At 38.9% G+C, this 22243-nt stretch overlaps 1 protein-coding gene across 4 annotated transcripts in view; it reads left to right on the top strand.

Annotated features, from left to right (window-relative positions):
- LOC101741683 (kinase D-interacting substrate of 220 kDa B) overlaps positions 1-22243 on the top strand; it is a 59168-nt gene that overhangs the window by 30825 nt on the left and 6100 nt on the right. For all 4 annotated transcript variants that reach the window (XM_012693989.4, XM_021350797.3, XM_012693988.4 and 1 more), the window contains exons 4-21: positions 1314-1423; positions 4035-4255; positions 4837-4994; positions 5763-5966; positions 8122-8265; positions 9313-9610; positions 11427-11634; positions 12366-12503; positions 13346-13513; positions 13813-13929; positions 14458-14653; positions 15581-15760; positions 16879-17073; positions 18035-18284; positions 18831-18996; positions 19862-20040; positions 20643-20761; positions 21296-21433. In XM_012693989.4, coding sequence (XP_012549443.1) covers positions 1314-1423; positions 4035-4255; positions 4837-4994; positions 5763-5966; positions 8122-8265; positions 9313-9610; positions 11427-11634; positions 12366-12503; positions 13346-13513; positions 13813-13929; positions 14458-14653; positions 15581-15760; positions 16879-17073; positions 18035-18284; positions 18831-18996; positions 19862-20040; positions 20643-20761; positions 21296-21433 — 3189 coding nt within the window. The remainder of the gene's footprint in view (positions 1-1313; positions 1424-4034; positions 4256-4836; positions 4995-5762; positions 5967-8121; positions 8266-9312; positions 9611-11426; positions 11635-12365; positions 12504-13345; positions 13514-13812; positions 13930-14457; positions 14654-15580; positions 15761-16878; positions 17074-18034; positions 18285-18830; positions 18997-19861; positions 20041-20642; positions 20762-21295; positions 21434-22243) is intronic.

The following is a 22243-nucleotide window of genomic DNA, read 5'->3' as shown; positions in this document are numbered from 1 at the left end:
GGATCTCTGCCAAGATGTCACTGACATCCACATTCCGAAATCTGGCTAAAGCGTAACTGCACCTACTCATCCATGTACAATACAACCGTGCCGAGTATCCCCTCTCACGGCTCATTTGAAGCAAAAGAAATGGATTTTCATCACTGGCGGTAGGACCTCTTGTGAATCCGCGCGACTGGGTACCACCACCCTGCCTATATCTACCGTGAAGCAGCAATGCGTTTCTGTTTGAAGGGTGGTGGGGCAGCCGTTGTAACTATACTGAGACCTTAAAACTCATATCTTAAAGTGGGTAGCGCATTTACGTCGTAGATGTCTATGGGCTCAAGTAACCACTTAACACCAGGTGGGCTGTGAGCTCTTCCACCCATCTAAGCAATAGAAAAAAAAGCAAGTGCAGTTTAAAAAAAAAATATTTTTTTGCTAGTTACCTGCGTTAAACCTTTGCTTACGCCTTAATTATGCGTCCCGTCAGCTCTCACATGCTGGCAGGAAATGGTAAAGCTGTTTGTTTAACTGGATTATAGTTGACGTCGTGCATCACGCTTGTGCATTTACCTGGAACAGGTTTAAACTTAAAAGTACCTTCAACTTGAACGTAAATAGAACTATCCTGTTTCAAACCTGTTGATGCGTGACTCAGTTCGAGGCAAGTAGGAGGCAGCGGGAGGGCTTTTGTTGTAGTAATGAAAAAAAAAAGGAATATTAAGAATCTATCGAGGCTCCCAGGGATGCTCGATTTATTAGAGTCGACTATGCCAGTGCCCGAATCCCGAGGCGGTTCCAACCTTACAAACCAGAAAGTATTGTAAGGTAAAAGAAGATCTGTGTATATTACAATTGAGAGTTTGAACCTCATGTTCCAAAACGGTTGACGGCAGTTACGTAATGTTGTCTACGCTCTACAATATCCATTCAACTCGAATCAGGCCGTGAACTCCTTTGCCTTTGAAGGACATAAAAAAGTTTTTATATAATCGATCGGTTCAAAACACTATTTATATAATTACGATTAAATAACATATTTTTACGAGGTTAATATCCAAAATCTTACGGTACAAAGAATATTTAACGTAATATTCTTATTATTCCAGAACTCAACGTTCAACGATGAGCTCTTTTATAGCATAGAGTTTTGTTTAAATTTTAAAATAGCAATACTAAAAATATAATATCCATAGATTGAATATACAATTCGATTGAGGCTTCGACCTCATCTTCCAAGGTGGAAGGTGAGATTTGTAAATTTATTATCGCCGAGGACTTTTAGAGTTAAATATGTTTATTATTAATACTTTTATTAATCTTATTAGGGCGGCTGGACTCCTCTCATGTGGGCCTCTTACAAAGGTAATGAAGATGTAGTGGCTTTATTACTGGAGAAGGGAGCCGACGTACATGCACATGGAAACTACAACATCAAGTGAGTATTCTTACTGTAAAATGTAATTGAATATGCAATATCGAAAAGGGCACATGTAGCATATTTTGTCAAATACGTTTTTTCATGTACATGTAGTTTTGAGGCTTACCTACACCCATTTTATAATAATTCCAGTAATTTTCAATTCCTAATTAACACTAAAATATATCTCAAAAGTTAATATTTTAAATTTTACACAGCTTTAGAAAATTTTAAGTTTTTTTTAATTTCCCGAACATTTTACATTTTCAGTGATGTGCCCTTTTCGAAATTGCATATTTAATTGTTTTCAAATAAAGTTGTTGTCCAAACGATACGCGAGAACTTGTTTACCTATGAATCGGAAAGTATAAAGACGCGACCCGGCGACCACGTGCAAGTAAATACTTCCCTGTCTTCCTCATATAGTGTCCTTACATTAATCAAGTAATATCCGAAGTCTCCTATAGTCTCGCTATTTCATTTTCTTACTTACATTTTAACTGTAGAAGCTACTTCGCCTTAAGTACTAGCAAAGAGGGTTAGTGAGTCGTCTATTATCAAAGGTGGCAATCTGTGCATTTGGACAAAAAAATGTTATTGATATGTCAATACAGATTGATTTGAATATAATCGTCTCCTTCAAAGAATACGGTTCAAAACTTGCATTAAATAAAGGTTAATAGTTAACCTGTTATTTATCTACGATGTCGTTCCGAAGAGTTTTGTGACTGCCGATGGAATACAAAGTCAATAATTCGTTTTTCTGATTTACCAATCATTGTCCAACAGTCAGATTGCCGCCTTTGATAATAGTCGACTCTAGTATATGTTGGATAGGAGACTTAAGTAAAATAAACCCTACTACAACATTTTCAATGAGATAACGTCATGAAAAATTAAAGTTTTAGAATTCGCTCCTAAAATAGATAATCAATTGGGCAATGTTGAACTATATACCTATTTCTGCCGTGAAGCAGTAATGCGTTTCGGTTTGAAGGGTGGGGCAGCCGTTGTAACTTACTTGAGACTTTAGAACTTATATCTCAAGGTGGGTGGCGCATTTACGTTGTGGATGTCTATGGGCTCCAGTAACCACTTAACACCAGGAGGGCTGTCAGCTCGTCTACCCATCTAAGCAATAAAAAAAAATGTATTTCAACTTGGGATGGGATCTCAAAATCAAAACGATCGTTTTATCAATTGGAATCAATTACAACGATTCTAACAACTGTTCATTTCAAGCTCAACGTAAATCATAACGTACGATGTCACACGTAGCTAATCGTTGCAATTAGCGTAATCTATGATTAACTCGGCACTTGTTTTTGGCCTCAAATGTCGTTACACGTAATTTCAATCGAATTTTGAATATATTTTGTGCTAAATTCTAAATTCTGATAAAGCCTCCACATTCGGAAACGAAGATTTCTATCTACCCACTCATGATGAAGTAAGTCTTTGCCATAAAAAAATGTATGTTAAATGATTTTGTATTAGAAATCGATTGCCAGCACTTGAGAGTGAAAGTTCAAAAAAACCCAAACACTCGGGATGATTGACTTGAATAAAAACGAATTGACCTCGACCTTAGAATGTAATTATTTACATACATTAATCTGCCAAACTTGCGGGTTCCGTTAAACTTTTTATGAAGACGGAATTATTTCAAGGCGAATCGTCAGGTTTTTCAAATGCATATCATTTCCGTCTCGTGTGTTGACTTGATTTCGTTGTTCGCACTACTGAAGAAGATAAGTTTTTCATAATGTAAATTGTAATTACTGAGATCACTTAGCCATCATAATATTATTTAGGGGCCTTGTGTTTGGGTAGCTTGTTTAAAATGTTTATTACTGGGTAAAATTAAACAAATACATCATGGTTCCCATAAGATCTGCGCGTCCCCTTGTAGAATGGGTAAATCGCAGGACGTTAAGCTAACGGCTTAAAAATATATTTATATAAATACTTTCGACAATTACACAGAACTTTTTTATTGACAAATTATGGATTATTCCATAGAAATCTTAATAAAGCCTAGATTAGATTCATTTAGATGCAATGGTATAATAGCAACAACATGTCAAATGTTAAGATGCATCGAGTCAAATCTTAAATGTCAAATATTAATAAAAGCGATTGGGATTATTAAAATTATACGAGTATACACACATAGTAAACACCGCAATTATGTTTAAAAACATAACCTGAATATGTGTATGTAGTCCATTGTGGCATAAAGCCATAAAAGTATTAACACCTAAACATTTAGGCCATAAGGTCTTGAATGAAAGTCTTTCCAAATATTTAAAAAAAAAAACAATGTATAATACGAGTTCGTCTTACTTCAGCCACACTTTATTCGGGATGGAATTGAGACTTGGACATTTTGTTTATTTATGATTAGGGACCGCATTTAAGTTGCTATGTCTATGGGCTCTAATAAAACCTTTACACGAAGTGCGTTTGAATTCAAGATTGTTGGATTTAGACTACTTAAATGAAAGAAATCATTTTTGTTAACAAAGAAAAATACATGGTAAACTTGTATCGACGGCCACTTTACAGGTTAGGATTAATGATTCGTAAATGAGGCTCGTAAAACTATGATGGGTCTGCGTGTGTCCAGCTCGTTGGTGTGGGCGGCGGGGCGACGTCACAGCGGCGTCGTGACGCGCTTGCTGGCGGCGGGCGCGCGCGCTAACTCGTGCGACAAGTACGCGACCTCGGCGCTCACGTGGGCCGCGAGGGCCGGTGACGTCACGGCGTGCGCCGCGCTGCTACGCGCCGGGGCCGATCCCAACACCGCCGGCATGTACTGCTGGACCCCGCTGCTTCAGGCCACGCAAGGTATCCACAGGTCCACCGGCTCTGGTGCGATGTAAACAAACTGTAGCCGATTCGAAAGTAACATAAATAATGATGCAGCTGCTTCACAGGCTGCCATTCTCTAATATTACCATAGAACTATTGTTGCGATGAGTCACAGTCGTTATTTTCATAATTTATAGCTGCCCGACGACTTGGCGACCTCAGCGCAATCATCATCAGTGACAGTGTCGATAAATTACTAAAGATTTTCAAACGTGAACACCCGATAACGCTCTTCTCGTTACGCACATAAAAGTATTTCATTAATAACAATCTTATAATTTGTTTGTCTAAATAAAATTATGGAAGTGGTTAATAGGAAAAAGTAAAATTAATAAAAATACGTACGTTTAAAAACAATCTTGTATCTTATTTGAGAACAATATAAAAATAAACGTTAAAATAAATTTAATTACATATTACGCAACCTGAAATTGTCCTTAAATTCAACATCAATTTCGTGAAAGATCCCAAAAAAATTTTGTGTTATAAATATTACCTTAAGAATAAAAAATATACCTTCTTCGAACCATAAATGTATTCAGGATGTATTTTCATAGGTAATCACTTTGAGATCGTCCAAATGCTCTTGGAACACAAGCCCAACGTAAATGCTTTAGACAAGGACGGCTACACCGCTCTCGCTATAGCCTGCAAGGAAGGCTACTTTGACATCGCCTTAGCTCTCATCAACTCTGGTGCTTATATTAATGTTCAGGTATTTTTTTTATTGTCGCTTGTGTGTAAATATGCTAATACATTGGGCAGAGGTACCACCGTTCTGTTTTTATTTCTTCCGCATATCAGTCATGCGTTTCGATTTCAAGGGTGGCGTAACCGTCATACAGTGCTCGCGATAAATATTGCACATCGATCTTTGTTTAACGCAATCGGCTAACTTCGGCTTCGTATAGCATCTGTCTCTGTCGCACACTACCGATATGACGTTTGTCGGTTGTTGTTTAAGTGCAATAGTATGCTGTCCTAACAGATAGCCGACTGTTAGTGTTTCGTGCGACAGAGAACGTACTCCGAAGCCGAAATAAGCCGAGTGTCTCTTTCCAATGGTCGATGTGTAATATCGCTGGGTTCTGTACAATAATACAATTGAGACTTCTACCTCATGTCTCAAGATGGATAAAGGACATTGACATTGGTCTACAACTAAGCATTGTGAACTCGTCTACCCACCTGCTGCAGTAATAAAACTGTTTCGTGCATTTAGTTATGTAATACGTTATTTAGATCTAACTAAATTGACTGCTCTAGTTTGTCAAGAAATACGGGCTGTTTAGATTGTTCGTCGTAACGATATATTTAATCACTTATAATTAAAACCATGTCCTTTAATTAAATGTCGAACGATTTTCCACCTAAAATATTTTGCACGATTCCTGAAACTGCACACAAGAAAAAAAAAACATGGACTTGGAACCACGCCTACTTCTGCTAAAGTTTTTCGTACAGACATTCCCTTGCATTTTAGGATCACTCGAAAGACACGCCGCTGATACATGCGGTCAAAGGAGGTCACAAGAACATAGTGGAGACCCTACTGAAGAAGCACGTCGATGTCGATCTGGCCGGGAAAGAAAAGAAAACCCCCGTCTACACTGCCGTCGAGAAAGGACATGTGCCCGTTCTCAAGCTTTTGCTCGCTTCTAACCCCGATCTGGAGCATTGTACTGCGGTAAGTGTTTACAAACGAATCTTTATTCCTTTCCTTTCTCGTATCACTCTTGTCAGAGCGGTCGTGCTCGTCATTCAGTATCATTGCTGTGGGCAGATATGCGCTTCACGAGCAATCGCCACTCCTCCCAGAGTGGACCGAACTTCGCACCAATATTCTGCAAGAACTCGACACTAAGCAACGTCTATCATTTTTTGGACATGTCTCCCGACAAGGAAATGACTCCATAGAGCGCCTTGTAATTCAGGGCAAAGTAGAAGGCACCAGACCGCGTGGAAGGTTGCCCATGCGATGGACCGACCAAGTGAAGTCGGCAGTTGGCGGCTGTTTGCACGAGTATACCAGACTCACCACAAACCGGGAGAATTTCTATAGTCGAGTGAAAACTAGAATTAAAAAAAAAAGTAACCGATTCTGATAACTTTCCCTCCCATCAACGCGATATGTAATGTGCGCTCGATCGCATGTGTGTATCGCGAGCTTTTACTATGACGCTGCTCTCGCTCTCTCTTTCTCTCTCTCTCTTTCTCTCTCTCTCTTTCTCTCTCTCTCTCTTTCTCACTTTCTTTCTCGCTCACTCACTCAGAACGCGGACGTTAAGCCACGCCCGCTTTGCTGTTGCGTGCACTATCAGTTATACCGAAAAACATTCACAAATCTAATGTACGATAAAAAGCTCCAACAAAAATATCCCAATCTCCGGTTATTAATTAAACAAGCTTAGGTTCTTGAAACATAGATAGATTAGGTGTACTGCTCTAAATTTATAATATTATATAATATTTATAATATTATACATCAAGACGGTTGTAGTATCGTTCGTTCAGAAAAAAACTGAAACTTATAAAATAGTTTGGATTTCGCCATACACTTCGCTACGAGCAAAAGCAAATTTTTCAACATCACGCCAAACATAGAATAACATGTTTTTTTTATATTTTAAATTTATTTGTTGAAGCAAAGAACTGTCCCTGATCTCTTTGTGCGTCATAAAATCGAATTTTCGCAATCTGATTACAAATTTTTAATACGACTTTTATTCGAATTTATAGAGGGGCCGAATATTGAACTTAACGTTGGCGTCACACGACAGCAAAACCCAAACGCGCTTTCGTATGGAATAGAAAAATATTGTTTTTTTTTTCCTCTTACGTATCTCATAAATTTGCGAACATAATAGGTTTTTTTTTTGTTAAAATCTTCGATTCTGTCCATCCGTCTGTTTCGAAAACGTGAATTATAAGATCGTGGTACTCATTAATTTAAATTTACGATTCGCACATGAAATATTGAATGTTTTGATTGCCTAGCCATTTAAAAAAAACAACACATTCACATAAAACGATTAATTTGACATTCATTTTTTGAAATGTCTTCAATTTGGGTTTTTAATGTAATCTTTTTACTAGATGACATTCAAATTTTTATAGTTTTATAGTTAATTGAATCCTATACAAATATGTTTTACAATGTTTCTGACGCGAATCAGTAATGTTTGAAGGGTGGGAAAGCCGTTATATTACACAATTTTTACTGGTGGTAGGACATCTTGTGAGTCCGCACGGGTAGGTACTACCACCCTGCCTATTTCTGCCGTGAAGCAGTAATGCGTTTCGATTTGAAGGGCGGGGCAGCCGTTGTACTATTAAAAGTGAGGAGACCCTTACAATTCATGTCTCAAGGTGGATGGCGGCATTTACGTTGTAGATGTCTATGGGCTTCGGTAATCACTTAACACCTGTTGGTGATAAATTTTTCAATCAGTGAATTAACGACTTTCATACTCTGATTTCTTCGCGACATAAATAATTTCATAACCTTCTTACGGTATTAATTATCAAAAACACAATTTAATTTAAAGTAATGCAAACGCCAAAAACTCAAATCTATAAAGTGAGCAAGTGTGTTATCATCCCCCCTCCGTGCGTCGTATTCCTCAGTGCTGAGGGTCGTGACCTTTACTGAGCACTTTTGTTAGGACTATGTTCCTCCATTCACTCCTGTCCTCCGCGCAGTGGATAGCGACATTGATGCTGGATTCCAAATTGTCTTAATCTGATCGGACCAGCGAATGGGACTACGCCCCCTGGGTCTCTTTTCTTCCACTTTGCCGGCGATGAGAAGTCTTTCGTGTTATCATAGCTTAATACTATAGAGCGGAGACACTCCACTGCTACGGGCCGTGAGGTCCCGGAATGCGGAGATGGTTCAGTTGCTGTTGGAGCGGAAGGCGCGCGTCACCGTGGCCGACAACCGCGGGGACACCGCACTGCACATCGCCATGAGAGCCAGGTCTAAGGTAAATAGAACGTGCCTCACTCGAGTGAAATATAATCTAAACTAAATCTATACTTCTATACTAATACTAGCTGTACCCGTCCGCTTCGCTGGGCATTCAAAATTAACATTATTATTTCTCACCCCCACAAAGATTCTGATCATTAACGCCCCTGCAACTGGTGTAGGCAGTCCAACACTCATATAAATATTAGCCTATCCATTAAGTACATGTATTTTCTACATGGATACCAAGTTTCAAGTCAATAATTAGTATAGATAGATTATAAAGAGGAAAGATTTGTTTATTTGTCTGTATTGAAGAGGCTCCGAAACTACGAAACCGATTTGAAAAATTCTTTCACTGTTTGGAAGCTACACTATTCCCGGGTAACATAGGCTATCTTTTTTGTAACAAATTAGGGATCCTTACTGAAACTCCAATAATGTAACCCAAGGTGTAAAAAAATTACCTAACATATTCTTTACATCGCGTGCCCTGCGAAAAATATTTATTACTAGCGGCATAACTATAATAGTTAGAAATATGCTGTCGCGGCAATTTTTGTAAATAATAATGTGTTCTATAAAGTCGTAGTACAGTATTTTATTCTATCGTCAATAGTTTTCGCAGGGCACGCGATGTAAATAATATTTTAGGTAATTTTTTTATACCTTGGGTTACATTATTGGAATTTTAGTAAGGATCCCTGAATTTGTTACAAAAAAGATAGCCTATGTTACTCGGGAATAGTGTAGCTTCCAAACAGTGAAAGAATTTTTCAAATCGGTTCAGTAGTTTCGGAGCCTATTCAATACAAACAAACAAACATATCCTCTTTATAATTTTAATACAGATTGGTATAGATTAAATTAATAAATTACGTAAAAAATTCCGTTTAGTTTTGACACTTTCTATAGTAGCTGCATAGTGAACGTATAGTGACGTCATTGTGTAGAATTTAAAAGAACTTCATGTGACATTGCCAAGAAAAGTAGAGTCCTGTAATTAACTGTTAAATAAATGTGTAAAGAAGTATAATATTAAATTTATGTTAATTATTTACAGCAAATCGTCGAAATATTATTAAGGAATCCAAAGCACAGTCAACTTTTGTACAAGCCTAATAAACTAAACGAGACTCCGTACAATATAGACATGAATTACAACAAGACAATATTGGGTCAAATATTCGGTGCTCGAAAACTGAATACGAATGAGGACAACGAGAATATGCTGGGCTACGAGCTGTACAGCGCGGCCCTGGCGGACATGCTCTCGGAGCCCAGTCTGTCTGTCCCCATCACGGTGGGCCTGTACGCGAGGTGGGGCTCGGGAAAATCGTTTTTATTGAAAAAACTTAAAGGTATGTACGAATAACCTTTGAGAATCTTTAAGAAGTATTATCCACATAAAATTCATTCTTATTATTATTAGCCATAGCGATCATAGTTGCTTGTTATTTGTAATCATAGATTTATCGCCATTCCGATCCGGTGGTAGATTCAGCGAAGCACTGCTCTTGCTAGGGCCAGTTAGTAAAACCTCCGGTTTGTGCCATGAGAGCACACCTACACGCTAGGGTAGGTAACGCTGATACAGCCTCTCAAGGCGATCAGTATAGGTAGGAAAAAAATAAATAGATTCAGCTGTATTATACATACAGTTTTGACTTAAAATTTTTATTCTATGGTTTTATCGTTATAAATATTGGTGGTTTATTTTAATTTCTATACTATGTAACTTGAGACGCTTACGTAATTACGATGCGTTTTCTTTCATGTAATTATTATATTAGAGCGCATTACTGAAAATTGTGACCTCGTTACACATTAGCGAACGAAAATAAATACAGAGTCGGTTTGTTTTAGATGTGTTATCTTGGTTTATTTTAGTTTACTCCACTTTGTTCCGTCAATATTTGTTCACCTTCAAATCCTAATCCCCTATTACTGAAACTAAATGAATCTTACTATAAATTACTTACTATAAAATCTTACTATGACAATATTACGTTCAATTATTTATTAAAGGTAAATTGCATGACCGATTTTCTTATTTATATACTTGTTAAGTTTCGTGGTGCCATAAATATTATGATATCCTTTGACAACTGTCCAAGTGTCTGTACAACCGAAATGAATTGTCTCTATTTTAGTTAATAATAATCGCTTTCAAGCCAGGAATAGAATAAACAGTAAATACATATAATGTATATTATTAATTCTGTATTTGCTGAACAAATGTTTTGCTTTAGATACGAGGTCGCAATGAAAAGGCGTAACTAGAAAACTCTAGAAGTTAATAAAAATCGTTTATATTAATATGTATTCGTAGAAATTTGATGAAATTAATATAGCAACTTTGAAAGGGTAAGGGGGCAGGTCTGACTGACCGCTTCCGTGAAAATGGTGTTCATAACAAGATAGATGAAACGGGACAAAGAAATATGATTTATTTTTCTATAAATAATTGAGAAGTACTTATTTTTTTATTGTTTACATTGAAGGACATGCCCGCGGCTTAAGGCGTTAGGTAGTTACCGGAGCCCATAGACAACAACGTAAATGTCGCTGCTCACGTTGAGCTATAAGTTCTAATTCTCAATTTTACAATACAGGCCGGGTGATTGTATCTACCCCTGTAGGCCCAAGACCAGTAATTAACTTTTAAATGCAAAACATAATTATTATGTATTTGTAACTTTATATAAATTTCATTGCACCTACCACTATTTACTCTGCACTACTTTTGGTTGACTGGTAGAGAATGCCTTAGGCATTAAGTCCGCCAATGTAAGTTTTACATGAAGTGTTATAAATAAATAAATAATTATAATATTTTCACGAATTACTTCCACGATTAAGGTATAACATCGTGTAATAAAATACAAACCGGCAAAAAAAAAACTTAATTACTGGTCTTAGGCCTGCAGGGGTAGGTACAATCACCCGGCCTGTTCCTACCGTGAACCAGCTATGCGTTTCGGTATGTAGGGTGGGCAGTCCTTGTATTGTAAAACTGAGAATTAGAACTTATAGCTCAACGTGAGCAGCGACATTTACGTTGTTGTCTATGGGCTCCAGTAGCCGCTGAGCACCGGGTGGGCTGTGAGCTCGTCCACACATCTAAGCAATAAAAAAATAGTTTGACAGAATATAAATTGAGCGAATATTGTACAGAGGAGATGAAGAACTTCGCTCGGCAGTGGAGCGAGTCTGGGTGGGCCTGGTCGTGGGCGGTGTGGTGGGGCGCGTGGCACGCGGCGCTGGGCGTGGCCGTGCTGTGCGCCGTGGCGGGCGCGCCGCCGCACCTCGCCGCCGCGCTCTGCTTCGGGCTCTTCGCCGCCATCTACCTCGTGCTCTACCTGCTCTGGTACACAGGCAACCGGTACGTCAGCATTTATATTAATTAATTTTAGATATGTAAAATTTTATTTCAGTCATTATAATATTAAGGCTCTTACTAGTTAGACATAATTATTATATAATTACGGAACATACAAAGTGAATAAATCTTATAAAATGTGAATTGGAGAAACATTTAATAATAGTTTTAAAAAAAAAATTAAAATAAATAATAATTATAATATAATTATTATAACAATTATATTAATAATTATTAATTATTATTACATAATAACTCAATACGAATGCACCGAATACAAATTATTACAAACGTCTACGAGCTCAAAAATAAATGAAACTCTGGACTTACATTGGTTGCATTTATGTTGAAGCGGTAGGCTCTGCATGTTTATGAACAAATCGACAGCAAATCATAACCGTTTTAAAAACGCTTTTATTGACTGTCTCTAGGTAGTCGAAATTTTCAACATAATTCGAATCAAGACAAGATTAATTTAAATATATGTATATGCACTTTTATCAAGGATCGATGATCTGGCTTGATATTACAGTGTATTTATTAGTTTTTATTTTATATTTATTACTTCTATTACAGTAAAAATAGAATAAAAAATATTATTTTTTAAACAATTGTATTAATCCCATGATTGCTAAAAAATATATTAGGTTAAACCTCAACTTAACTGTCGTTTTAGGCGCTCTGATTATTATTTTTTCAGAATTATAATTAATTTCAAAATGTTTCTTCAATAGATACGAGTGGTGGTGGGCGGGAGGAGTGGTTTCAACTTTGGGTCGGAAATTCAGTTCGTTATTGCTGGTGCTGCAAGTTGTATTCTGTCATCCTCCTGGACCGAACGATCCGCGTGCCTTACCCGCTACTCCGATAAGGTAAGATACAAACAAAATCACTTTAAACTTCTGTAGTTATCGATAATACCGTTAACACAAAACGCCACTTCTCAAAATTCGAAAGAAACTGTGCTCCTTAGACCTATCTACGATCCATTAACGGTGCTTTTAGGCCCCACAAACACCGGTCACCGTCCTCGTCGAACCCATCGCTTGCGACGAAGGGCTCGACGAGCGAATTAACCCATAGACACAGCCCACTGAGTTTCTCGCCGGATCTTCACAGTGGGTCGCGTTTTCGATCCGGTGGTAGATTCTATGAAGCACTGCTCTTGCTAGGGCCAGTGTTAGCAACACTCCGGTTTGAGCCCCGTGAGCTCACCTACACACGTTAGGGTGAAGCTGAAATAGCCTCTCAAGGCTATCTATCATCAGCATAGGTAGGACATAAAAAAAGGTCTATCTACCTTCACCTTAGTGAAGACCACCCATAAGCAATTAAAGTAACAAATGAACGTAAGAGCGCGTACTGAAACAGAGGATAGAAAAGCAGAGATCCAAAGTGACAATTAGAAGGCAACCTGGTGTCTTATAGAGTCAATACTAGTACGTAATAGGTATTAGTGAGTACGGACCGATATTTTTTGACCAAGTCCGGCCGAACTTCGGCTCGTAACAGCATACACAATACACTAATATTGAAAAACGGAAAGGTATTAGACATTAGGAACTGGATAAATACTATAATTTTAACTAAAAAAACATTATTTATTTTAAAATAACCCAAACATGTCTCAAATTTTAACATGTTTAAATATTTTTAAACAACTTCAAGTACAGAAAAGACGGTGGTTCTCAAATTGGGGTGTTTGTTTTTGTAGATTTCATTTCACGGAAGGCATGAGAGGTGGCGGACAGGAGGGAGACGCCATGGTGGTGCAGATGATCGCGAGCCTGGCTGAGGCTCTCGAGTGTCAGTACGGGCGCGTCTGCACGAGACTAGCGCGAGCTTTTAGACCTAAACCGGTATCTTCGACTTCTGGGTGGAAGTGAGTTTTTAAATATATCAAAGCCATGTTCATTTTATTTATAACTCTGTGTCATACGCACATATTATTAAAAAAAGGTAAAATATTAATAGTTCAGCTGGCGCCTGTATCACTGTGCGGTTTGAAGCGTAGACCCTCGTTCCAAAGTGATTGAGACTTTGATATCATTTCTCAAGATAATTTAGCATTGGAATTCATCTTATGCTTAAGAGCTTCAGTACACACCAATATGAGCTGTGATTAATGTACGCGCGACAAAAACACTCTTATTCCTACTACAAAAACATGTGTACACCTAGATGGCGTAAAGTGTGCTGCATTCCACACATCATCACGTTCGAGCTGTGCTTCACGTGCATGCTCGTCGGGATCTGCGTACTCGTAATGTACTTGACTGAAAATAGTGAGAATCAACAGTGAGTACCTAGATTTTTTGAAAGAGGTTTTTTTTATTGCCCTGTATTGTTAATTGTTTGAAGTTTCTCAATGTTTTTTTTCCTGCATACACTGAAAAAAGTTTTTTTTTTATTGCTTAGCTGGGTGAACGAGCTCACAGCCCACCTGGTGTTAAGTGGTTACTGGAGCCCATAGACATCTACCACGTAAATGCGCCACCCACCTTGAGTATAAATTCTAAGGTCTTAGTATACTTACAACGGCTGCCCCACCCTTCAAACCGAAATGCATTACTGCTTCACGGCAGAAATAGGCAGGATGGAGGTACCTACCTAAGCGGACTCACAATACGTCTTACCACCAGTAATTACGCGAATTATATTTTTTGCGAGTTTGATTTTTATTACACGATGTTATATTCCTTCACCGTGGAAGTTAATCGTGAACTCACTGTCGAAGTTAATCGTTCTTCATTGCATTGCACTGTTATAAGTGCGTAGTGACCGTACCGCATACGTACCTGCATAACGATCGATGACATGCGTCAGACGGCGCAACATCCAACAGTGGCTGATGATAGGCGCGGCGTGCGTGGCGGGCGCGGGCGTGCTCGCCAACCTGTACACGTGCGGGCGCGTGCTCGCCTCGCTCGCGGTGACGCCGCGCCGCAGCCTGGCGCGGGCGCTGCGCCGGGACGCGCCCACCGTCGCGCTCCGCCCGCACGTGCACGCGCTCACACACATGGTGACCCCTTATTTTTGATTACTTCACTATAGCTGACGTGTCAGCGACTTGTTTCTAGGGTAGATTGGCTTATCACTACATAGTATAAAACAGTCGCTTTTTCTGTCCCTATATCAGTCCCTATGTATGCTTAAATCTTTAAAACTACGCAACGGATTTTGATGCGGTTTTTTTTAAATAGATAGACTGACCGACTGATTGAAGAGGAAGGTTTATATGTATAATAACATCCATTAAATAGTGGAGAAATCAATAATAAATTACAGTTTCCGAAGCGAAGCGAGAACGGGTCGCTAGTTAGTGATAAATGAAGTGCTGAAGCCCATACATACCGATGTGTAATCCACGCTATTAGAAGTGAAGTCTAAAACTCATTTTTATTGGAAAAACGAAAGCCAAATACACGATAGAATTTTGAATTTTATGACTTTCAATTTATAATTTGCTCGTAATACAGTAACTTTACTGATTATTTTTAATACATTCCCTCATTTTGCTGTTTTATTCATAATTTAAATTGAGTCGGTTTCGAAATTTTCATTCGGCTTAAATACATTTGTTTTTTTTTTCATTGCCCCAAATCGACAAAAATAAGGCTTTGAAATTAAATCTTGTTTAATTCTTGGTGGTCTGTTCAATTCGACTCTTCATTTATCGATATTGCGACGAGATTGCCGTCGAAAATTAATATTCATAAAAATGTTCGGTGATCCTCTCGGTACTTACAAAAAAATCGATATTTCTTTTTGATGATTCCTAAAAGTCACAAAAAATTTGTTTATTTCACTTTAACAAATACTAAACCAGTAATAACCACACATCATTGCAAATTACATCTGAAACATCCGATTAAAGAAACGAAACAGCTTAGACGATCTGACTCTTAGTTTTGTTATCGAAAAATTAGTAACGCAAATGTTCGTGTAGGTGTCGTGCCTGGATGCGTTCACGGGGCAGCAGACGCGGCTGGTGGTGGTGGTGGACGCCCTGGACAGCTGCGAGCAAGAGAAGGTCCTCACGCTACTGAACGCGGTGCACGCGCTGTGCTCCGACCCCAATAGTCCTTTTATACTCCTACTCGCCATAGACCCGCACATCATCGCTAAGGTACGTTTTCAATTCAAACGACCATCATACGATAAACGGTTTTACTCGTCATGAGATATCGGAGCTCTTTACAGCCCAGTTATAAGACCAAGTTACTGGTGGTAGGACCTCTTGTGAGTCCGCGCGGGTACCACCACCCTGCCTATTTCTGCCGTGAAGCAGTAATGCGTTTCGGTTTGAAGGGTAGGCCAGCCGTTGTAACTATACTTGAAACCTTAGAACTTATATCTCAAGGTGTGTGGCGCATTTAAGTTGTAGATGTCTATGGGCTCCAGTAACCACTTAGCACCAGGTGGGCTGTGAGCTCGACCAACCAACTAAAAAAAAAAAAAAGAAAGATTATTATTAACGGGCGTGAAAAGTTTCGATAACTCACTCCGAATTAAAACTGATTTGCTTATACGTTAAAAACAAATGAATTAGCTTGTAAAACAATCCGTGGCCTAAAGGGTATCACGCCCGGTATAGTGATACAGCGACACCGCGGTTCAAATCCGGCCGGCGGGTATCTTTTTTGGTTAATATTATAAATACGTATTTAAAACAATTTGAACTTCTTTGAACTGAAATCGTGCAAAATTATGTAAATTTGCGTACTGGCAACCGGCATTGCTTTTAGCGGGTGTTGCCAATCCATAATTGTAGCTACCAATACTCTGTCTATTTTTGCCGTCAAGCTTTAAGGTTGGGATATCCGTCATACAAAACAGTGAGACTTCGACCTAATGTGAGATTTATTACATATGTAGAGATTTGTTTTACGATGAATTCTTTATCACTTAAACTATTTAAGTACATACCTGAAATACTAGATTGATCGTGTTTCATGCAGGTTGCTTGGATGGAGGTTAGTTAAGCGTTAAGTGCAGTGTTCGATGTTCCACGTTTAGCTTGGCCGATGTTAGACATCGCCTCTATATATTGTTTTTAAATAATGATTTACGTGAAACTGCATGATTTCATTTCTTGTTATGTGGTCTGAGTGTCTTACGTTTGTGTTGCATGATAGAATAAAATATATATCGATGTGGACGTTAAAGATTGTAAACGATAAGGTTTTTTTTTTTATCGATGGTGGTAAATTTATATCGATTATTGCAAGTAAATTTTGTATTCAGGCAGTAGAAATGAACAGTCGTCGGACATTCTCTGAGAGTAACATCGGTGGTTGGGATTACTTGCGGAACATGGTGCAGCTGCCGTTCTACCTCCAGAACTCGGCCCTCCGCAGAGTGAAGTTGGCCCAGCAGACGGCCACCAAGCGGATGCAACCGACCGCCGCGGAGGACTTCTCCACCTCTCTCCAGAGATCCGTGAGTGGGGCGTCGGTCTCTTGTGGAAAATCAATAGCAGTGACTATTAAAAATAATAATTAAAAAAAAACTAACAAAATACGCTTTTATAGAAAATCCAACTAAAAAATAGAAAATAAATTTTAATAAATTTGAATTAAAGTTTTTTAAACTATTATTTATTTTACATTTTTAGTTGAATTTCAATTTTTTCAATTCTTTTTTTTTTCAATTTAAATTAAATATTGAATTGTCATCGATCCTTAATAAGTGTACCAAATTTCGAGTTAATCCGACGTTTTGAAGGGGATCAAAATCATGTTCAAAGATTCCGTTACATACATACGTCTGAAGCTAATAAAAGCGTATTAAAAAAAATAAACGCATTTGAATAACAATACGGGTCCACAACATATTTTTGTTCTGTACATTAATTTTCAAATTTAGCCAATTTCACACTTTAGACACAACTTAAATGCGCGTGTAGGTATCTGTATAAATTCCCCACATTACTTGTATGCAGATACACAAACAAATATGCATCTCGAATAATAAATACTGTTGTTTCAATCTTTCAAACAATGTATGAAATATTGTTTACGCATTAACAGTCTCTTTGTTATCAGCAATTTATATCTGATGATATTACGTCATACAAGTTGGGCCCACTGTTTTTAAAGCATTTTCTTCAATTTACACAAGTCTTAGACATGATTAATTTAATATCGCATTTATTATTAGTTGTTTTCGTAGTCACGGACTATTATGATGTCGACATTAAAAAGCTATCATATTATTTGAAAAAATTGATAAGCCTACCACTAATAATATTCATGGATATTTGTTCAAAATATATAGGAAACAATTTAGAAATTCACGAAAACTTTATTGATGTCGTTGGTAATTAAACATCCTCTCCTAAGGTTAGATTATTTTTTTGCGTTTTTATTTGTTCACGTATCTGTCGGTACATGTCGATCAGGTGTCGGCCCGGCGCCTGTCGTCCACGTCGGAGTTGATGTCGAGCCAGGAGCGCATCAAGAGCCAGAGCAAGGAGGCGGGGCGCGCGCGGCGCCTGCGCCCCTCCGAGTCGGTGGCGTCGTCCGTGGCGTCCGGCCTGCACCGCGCCGCGCCCGTGGCCGACCTGGGCCGCGTCATGCTCACCGACGACTACTTCAGCGACGTCAACCCGCGCAGCATGACCCGCCTCATGAACGTGCTCTACATCACAGGTTCCTCTTATATAATCACTATGCCAGACTAGACAACCCTAACACAACTGGTTGTAGATCCTCTTGTGATTCCGCGCGGGTAGGTACCACTACCCTGCCTATTTCTGCCGTGAATGCATTTCGGTTTGAAGGTTGGAGCAGCCATTGTAGCTATACTTGAGACGTTAAAACTTATATCTCAAGGTGGGTGGCGCATTTACATTGTAGATGTCTATGGGATCCAGTAACCACTTAACACCAAGTGTGCTGTGAGCTCATCCCCATCTAAGCAATAAAATAAAATAAAAAAACATCTTTTTTTTTATTCTCAATTATATCGAACTTCTAAATATCCCGTCAGGTACCATTACAACTGGTGTTAATTTTGATAATCTATACATATAAATAAAATTGGAGTGTCTTGGGCGATTTAGTGGGCAACTTCATTCTGTTAATTTTGTATCACGGTGCGCGCGCATCGTAAAATTTTCATAACGCGCCTAAAGAAGTATAACTTCAAAATCTACACTTTTTTACATTAAATTTCACACGACGATTTATTCTCAGGTCGCCTCCTCAAAGCATTCCAAATAGAATTTAACTGGTATCAGTTGGCTTCGTGGGTGAATCTGACGGAACAATGGCCATTCCGAACGTCGTGGATCATCTACCACCACGAGACGTACGAAGAGCACATAGACGACACCACCTCGCTAAAGAACATTTACGAGAAGTCAGTATACCTTACGATTGTATAAAGTTATTTGTAAGTACAAGCCGCGCCAATAAAGAAACGAATCGAAAATGGCGTCTATGTACCTGCACTGACAGATGGTAGAGTCAACAAATAAAAAGAAAGATAGAAAGAAAAAGTTGTTTATTGTAAAAAATTATAAAAAAACAAATGAGAATGTAGTTTACTTTACTTTGGTGCACCGGCAGAAGGGGTAGGTGTCTCATCTGGGATGCAACTTACGTAGACACTTTTGTTGCCACACGGCCTTACGGATCCATCAGGTCCAATAACCTTTGCTTTAGACGCCTTCAGCTCTAACACCAGGAGCAGGCTTAAGGACCCCGGTAGCCGTACTCGTCGAACTCGACAAAGAGGTCGACGTGCAACCTAACCCATGCATCAGCCCGCTGATTTTCTCGCCGGATCTTCTCAGCGGGTCGCGATATCGATCCGGTAGTAGATTCATTCGCGAAGCAATTGCTCTTGAGTTGTTAGGTCTCCTTTGGAGGCGTTCGGGCAGCTGTTAGCAAATCCCACTCCTTCCTGGCTGAGCCTTTGCTCGCTCACCTGTTCTGGTGAAACTGGAAAGGTCTCCGGGCCACCAGTAATCTTTCAAACATAAAAAAAAAAACTTGCTGCCAGTCATCTAAGTCACCCAACTCGAACGGCTGGAAATAAAAAAAAAACCCACAAAGTTAGAACTGATAAAAAAAATTCCATGCAACACGCGCCGTGTGCGACTAAAGACAGCAATAGCTTAGAGTGAGAGCGCATGATCGCCGCCGCCATTTTAGAATCGTTTCTTGATTGGCGCGGCTTATACTTGTCGGCGTAAATAAATATGAGAATCGCCCTTACACAGAGTCAAACCCCTGATGAACGGGCTCCGCGAAGCCGGCACGCTGATGGAATTGGATCGCGACGAGCGCAAGCTGGAAGTGTTCCTCAGCTTCCATCGGTCCACCCTCACCGCTGCCGATCTGAAGATCTTCCTGCCCTTCACGATCAACTTAGATCCATACATCAAGAAAGTGATTAAAGGTATAGCCATGAATCGATGGTCATAGTAGATTGAGTGGAAATTATTGCATACAAATAATAGACACGTCAAGTTGGCCTTTCTGAACTGTGTTTTATATTATAAACCTGCAGACAAAGATGATCAATGTATGGTGCTGGTGGTAGTGTATGGCGCCCAATGCTGGCCGGGTCACTACTGCGGTCCTGTAAATTTCGAACACAAAACAATCAGGCGATACTCTTAGCGCACGTCTTAGTGTGAGCATCACTCACTTTATCAGCTTATAGCCGTACTCGCCCGCTTCGCTGGGCATTTAAAATTAACATTATTATTTATTGTCATTATTATTAGTGAGTCCAACACTCATATAAATATTAGCCTATCCATTAAGTACATGTATTTTCTACATGGATGCCAAGTTTCAAGTCAATCGGATGCACGGTTCAGTAGTTATAACAGAACATCCGTAAAAACCACTGATTGACATGATTTATATATTAGTTACGAGATCCAATCGGAACCACCAAGAAGTTTTTTAAAAGATAAAATCGAAATAGAACTAGTTCTTTCCACGATTCATACCAAATTAAAAACTCACTTCTATACATTGATGATTTTACAGAGGAACACGCCCAGACGAACGGGGAAGACGAGATGGGTGCCGGAGCAGCCGCGGGCCCTGCGTGGGGAGCTCCACAACAACCTAAACAACCTACATCGAAACTCTTTAACAGAAAACATGTAAGTTCTATACAATAAATACACAAGATTACCGCATTCAGAGTACTGTCTTCCCTGTATCCAACAACATTTAACTAACGATTATAAAAACAGTATTAATAACAGTAGTTAGATTGATTCCTTTAAAACTATGAAATTTATTACCTTTGTTGCTTATTGTTATGTAAATATTAACGATCTATATATTAATACGTAAAACAAAAAAAAATAATGACACACTTTATTGTCTATTATCAAACTTTTGATATTTTTTAAAGTCTGTGGTCAAGTTCAGAATAGATTAATACTATTTGTCTTTAATATTATTTATCTATAGTGTAGTTTTGGCGAAATCTGTGATTATAGAATTATATATAAGTCTTTGACAATAGACCCATAATTATGTTCAAACTTATAATTTCAATTAATTTTATAGTCGAATTTTTCGACTACTGCGAGACCACTAGTATTATTAGATGTTGATTTCATTTGATCTCATGATCAAAGCGAATTCAGAAAACAATTAAACAAATAAAAAACAAAATCTGACTACAGCGTGCGTCGAGTGCAGTGGCGCCCGCCCCGAGCGGCGCGCCGCCCGCGCTCTGGATGGAGTGGCCGCAGCCGCCCCCCGCGCAGCCGCCGCCCTCCCGCAACCCCTACCATCTGCTGCGCTCGGCCTTCCCCGCACTGGTATGTATAGTCGCCAGACCTGTACCCGTGTGATGTATCTTCCTAAAGTTAAAATCTTTCTGTAATTAAAAAATAAAATCGGGTAATAAATCATAACACGGAAAATCTAAATAAATTGCGAGTCCGCGCGAAAAGTACCACCACCATATCTATATGATCGTCAACTCCTTTAGTTATCTTGAGCAATAAAAAAAACGTGTATAATTTACACAGCATACACATGGTACAAGTGAAATTTTCTGTTTCGTTCTCTCGCAGGTCAAATCTTATAGATACATAGTACGTCTGTCTCTTTCTAAACTCCCGGTGGTAGATTCTGCGAAGCTCGGCTCTTGCTAGGGTTCGTGTTACCAACAACGTCAGGTTTGAGTCCCGTGAGCTCACCTACTAGTTAAGGTTACGCTGAAATAGCCTCTCAAGGTTATCAGCTTAGGTGGGGAAAAAAATCTTTATAAATGTCATTCTTGCTCTGTAGTACTAAATAACTGATAGTAATACTACTTTACTGGTAGTAGAACCTCATGTGAGTCCGTACGGGTAGGTACCACCACCCCACCTATTTTTGCCGTGAAGCAGTAATGCGTTTCGGCTTGAAGGGTTGGGCAGCCGTTGTAACTATACTGAGACCTTAGAACTTATATCTCAAGGTAGGTGGCGCATTTACTTTGTAAATGTCTATGGGCTCCAGTAACCACTTAACACCAGGTGGGCTGTGAGCTCGTCCATCCATCTAAGCAAAAAAAAGTTTTCTTTCTAAAAAAACATGGTATAGATATATGGTGGAGATATTGATGTGGAAGAGTCCGTTGC

The sequence above is a fragment of the Bombyx mori genome, chromosome 10 (assembly GCF_030269925.1).
Source record: "Bombyx mori chromosome 10, ASM3026992v2".
In the NCBI taxonomy this organism is placed as follows: Eukaryota; Metazoa; Arthropoda; class Insecta; order Lepidoptera; family Bombycidae; genus Bombyx; species Bombyx mori.
The sequence above is the reverse complement of the archived record's forward strand: the minus strand, read 5'-3'. Positions and strand labels throughout refer to the sequence as shown.